This window comes from Dasypus novemcinctus, chromosome 17, assembly GCF_030445035.2.
Source record: "Dasypus novemcinctus isolate mDasNov1 chromosome 17, mDasNov1.1.hap2, whole genome shotgun sequence".
Lineage (NCBI taxonomy): Eukaryota > Metazoa > Chordata > Mammalia > Cingulata > Dasypodidae > Dasypus > Dasypus novemcinctus.
This window is the reverse complement of record NC_080689.1, coordinates 67,856,698-67,860,242: the sequence shown is the minus strand read 5'-3', so window position 1 is coordinate 67,860,242 and position 3,545 is coordinate 67,856,698. Positions and strand designations below refer to the sequence as shown.

Sequence of the window (3,545 nt, the reverse complement as noted above, 5' to 3'; positions counted from 1 at the left end):
GGCCGCCCCGGACGCGAGCAGGCGGCCCCCGGGGCGCGGGGCACGCCGGTACCTGAAGTCCTGCGGGGCACGCGGGTACCCAGCAGCCCGCGCGGCCGGCCCCGCCCCCACCCCGCGAATGCCGGGAACTGTGGTCCCCACGGGACGCGAGGTCTGAGGTGGCCTAAGAGGCCGCGGGGCATGCTGGGACCGCTAGCCCTTCCGGGGCGCCTCTCTCAGAGTTTGGGTCCCGGCACCCTGGGCGGAGGCCCAAAGGCTCCGCCTTCCCAAGAGCTCCTGCGACCGGGCGCGAAGATGGCGGCGGCGCCCGGGCCCTCGTAAGGCAGCGGGGATGGAGCCTCCCCCGGCGCCGGGGCCGGAGCGGCTCTTCGACTCGCACCGGTAAGCGCCCCGGCGGGAAGGGGCCGGCCCCCGCGTCCTCCCGGCCTTCGACGCCCGCTCACCCCGCCTCCCGCCCCCAGGCTCCCGGGCGACGGCTTCCTGCTCCTCGCGCTGCTGCTCTACGCGCCCGTCGGGTTCTGCCTCCTCGTCCTGCGCCTCTTCCTCGGCATCCACGTCTTCCTGGTCAGCTGCGCTCTGCCGGACAGCGTCCTCCGCAGGTTCGGACCCGGGCGCTCGGGGAGGGTCAGGGCTGGGTCCGGCCCGGGACCGCGCCGTCACCGCCACCTGCGTCCCCAGGTTCGTGGTGCGGACCATGTGTGCGGTGCTGGGGCTCGTGGCCCGGCAGGAGGACCCCGGCCTCCGGGATCCCCGCGTCAGGGTCCTCATCTCCAACCACGTGACGCCTTTCGACCACAACATAGTTAACCTGCTCACCAGCTGTAGCACCGTGAGTGGGAGGACTGGAGCGGGCGCCGCGGGGGGGTGCCCTGGGGCCCAGCTGCAAGCCCGCCTCTGGTTTCCACCGGGGATGGCGAGATACCTTTACCCCTCACCCCGTTTCTCTACCCCACTTGTCAGTGTTTCTCATTTCCCTCCACTCTTGCTTTCCTCCCCGTTCCCAGCCTCTGCTCAATAGTCCCCCCAGTTTTGTGTGCTGGTCTCGGGGCTTCATGGAGATGGATGGGCAGGGGGAGTTGGTGGAGTCACTCAAGAGATTCTGTGCTTCCACGAGGGTTCCCCCCACCCCTCTGCTGCTATTCCCTGAGGAGGAGGCCACCAATGGCCGGGAAGGACTCCTGCGATTCAGGTGGGTGAGCACAGGAATTGGGCTCCACCTAGGTAGGTGGTCAGATTTGGGGGCCCTTGGGTTTTCATGACCTCCTTCAGCCCTGCCCATCATCCCTAGTTAACTTCCTTTCTGTCCGATTTTGCTTCTTTCTCCTTAATCCTCTTACACACCACTTACCTAGCCATATGTTTTGACGGTTTTCTCTTTTAAGTGAGGTCTGGGCTGTTGACTGGGCAAGCTGAACTCCCATCCTCCTCTTTCCTTCCTCTCCTAGTTCCTGGCCGTTTTCTATCCAGGATGTGGTACAGCCTCTCAGCCTGCAAGTTCAGAGACCCCTGGTCTCTGTGGTGAGTGTGTGTTGGACCAAAAACCTCTGGGGCTTGGAGGGGATGTTTCCCACCCATGGCCCTGGCTTAGGCCTCACTTCATACCCTCCCCTCAGACCGTGTCAGATGCCTCCTGGGTCTCAGAACTGCTGTGGTCACTTTTCGTCCCTTTCACGGTGTATCAAGTAAGGTATTAACTGTCCTCACTTTTTGGTGGCTGGGGAGAAGCTCACCTCAAGGTCAAGGATGTAGCTGGCTCTGCCCTGTCCGTTTGCAGATCTCTTAATATCAAGGTTCCACCACAGAGGAACACGAAGTATTTGCTATTCCCCACCCTCGCCACCACTGTTCCACAGAAAGGGGTACCAAGAGTAGGGAGGAGATGACAGCCTTGCTCCAGATGCCCCCAACATGGCCCCGGATTGGTTTTGTTTTCACAGGTGGCTCCGTCCTGTTCATCGCCAGCTGGGGGAGGGGAACGAGGCGTTTGCCCTCCGTGTACAGCAGGTGGTAGGATTTCTCCTTTGGGGCAGGGGGAGGAAAGCTTGAGGCCTCAGGTACTGACACTTTCAACCTTCCAATTCTCCTAGCTGGTGGCAAAGGATTTGGGCCAGACAGCAACACGGCTCACTCCAGCAGACAAAGCCGAGCACATGAAGCGACAAAGACACCCCAGATTACGCCCCCAATCAGGTGTGTGGTCTATACACAAAGGTTTTTGTTGTTGTTTTTTTGAGCATATTGTAATTTCTACCCTATTCCTATGCTAGTCAGCCTCTCCTAGTTGTCCGCTCACCGTATTTCTGGTTTATCTTTTGCAGTTCAGTCTTCTTTCCCTCCCTCCCCTGGCCCTTCTCCTGATGTGCAACTGGCAACTCTGGCTCAGAGAGTCAAAGAAGTTTTGCCCCATGTGCCACTGGGTGTCATCCAGAGAGACCTGGGTATGGAAGAGGGTAGCCTCACATAAGAAAAGAGGCAGAGAGAAGAAAAGTGGGTTGTGAGTGGAGAAGATGAACAGGGAACAGACTCTTCTATCTTCTCCCCAGCCAGGACAGGGTGTGTAGATTTGACCATCACCAATCTGCTTGAGGGGGCTGTAGCCTTCATGCCTGAAGACATCACTGAGGGTGCCCATTCCCTTCCCACAGCCTCTGCCGCCAAGGTAAGACCCAGGGAATGAGGGTCCTCTCTGAGGCTGGGGGTGGGGGAGCGGCAGTCTACATACTTCTAGCCCTGATGTCTCTTTTTTGCTCCTGAGACCCTAGCACGGTGCCTCTCTTGCAAAGTAGGCACTCGCGTGTTTAATGATGATGACTTCGCAAGCCCTCTGACATTGTGATCACCTCAGTTCCCCAGCTCTGGCCCGGTGACCCCTCAGCCCACAGTCCTAACATTTGCCAAGTCCTCCTGGGCCCGGCAGGAGAGCTTGCAGGAGCGCAAGCAGGCACTCTATGAATATGCAAGAAGGTGAGGGATACAGAGGACAATGGGTAGGAAGGGGCAGGTTCAAGAAGGGAACTGCCGAGTTAAGATGGCAAAGCCCACACAATGTCATTTCTCTCTCCCCCACAGGAGATTCACAGAAAGACAGGCCCAGGAGGCTGACTGAGCTCAGAGGAACAGGATGGCACCCAGAACCGCAGGACGGAGCCTGGGGGCAGCCCTCACCCAACGCACGCCTGGCCGGCTGGCTGGGCAGTGTTGAGGGACGGGGCTCCCCCAATATCACAATAAATTCAGGGTTTTCACTTAAGGTCTCTTTGTTTCTTTGAGTGTCAAATGCGCCCTGAGCAGTTCCTTTTCCCTTAGTGGGCAGTGTGGGGTGAAGGTCTGCTTATGAGTTTGTGGAACGTAATCAAAATGGAACTGACTGAAGTCACCTCCTCACTGCCAGGAGATGAGTGAAATTAAGGAAGTGTAACTGACCTGGAGACCCAGCAGCAACTGGACCCAGCCCGGGTGTTTGTTGGGCCCTGGTTTGTGTGGGGATGGGGAGTGAGACAGCTGCAAAACTCCAAGTCCCAGGGTGCCTTTCACTAGCGCAAAGT

The 3,545-nt window shown here is 59.0% G+C and overlaps 1 protein-coding gene across 2 annotated transcripts; it reads left to right on the top strand.

Annotated features, from left to right (window-relative positions):
• The first annotated feature begins 108 nt into the window (after positions 1-108).
• AUP1 (AUP1 lipid droplet regulating VLDL assembly factor) lies at positions 109-3,250 on the top strand. Of its 2 annotated transcripts, XM_004464349.4 has the most exons (12): positions 109-381; positions 462-599; positions 679-829; positions 1,005-1,189; positions 1,446-1,518; positions 1,614-1,687; positions 1,938-2,004; positions 2,088-2,190; positions 2,319-2,438; positions 2,544-2,659; positions 2,846-2,964; positions 3,070-3,250. In XM_004464349.4, the coding sequence occupies exons 1-12, from the start codon at positions 332-334 to the stop codon at positions 3,104-3,106; spliced, it is 1,233 nt and encodes a 410-aa protein (XP_004464406.1). In that variant the 5' UTR covers positions 109-331; the 3' UTR covers positions 3,107-3,250. The 2 variants fall into 2 exon arrangements, with proteins under 2 accessions (XP_004464406.1, XP_071065036.1); XM_071208935.1 differs by lacking the exon at positions 3,070-3,250 and having other exon boundaries at positions 124-381; positions 2,787-2,921.
• The last annotated feature ends 295 nt before the right edge of the window (positions 3,251-3,545 follow it).

What these genes read in the sequence shown, in the direction of transcription:
- AUP1 (XM_004464349.4), top strand. Translation starts at nt 332, where the DNA reads ATGGAGCCTCCCCCGGCGCCGGGGCCGGAGCGGCTCTTCGACTCGCAC. An exon ending in TGCTCACCAGCTGTAGCACC is followed by an intron (nt 830 to 1,004) that starts GTGAGTGGGAGG and finishes CCCCGTTCCCAG; the next exon opens with CCTCTGCTCAATAGTCCCCC. An exon ending in CTCTATGAATATGCAAGAAG is followed by an intron (nt 2,965 to 3,069) that starts GTGAGGGATACA and finishes TCTCCCCCACAG; the next exon opens with GAGATTCACAGAAAGACAGG.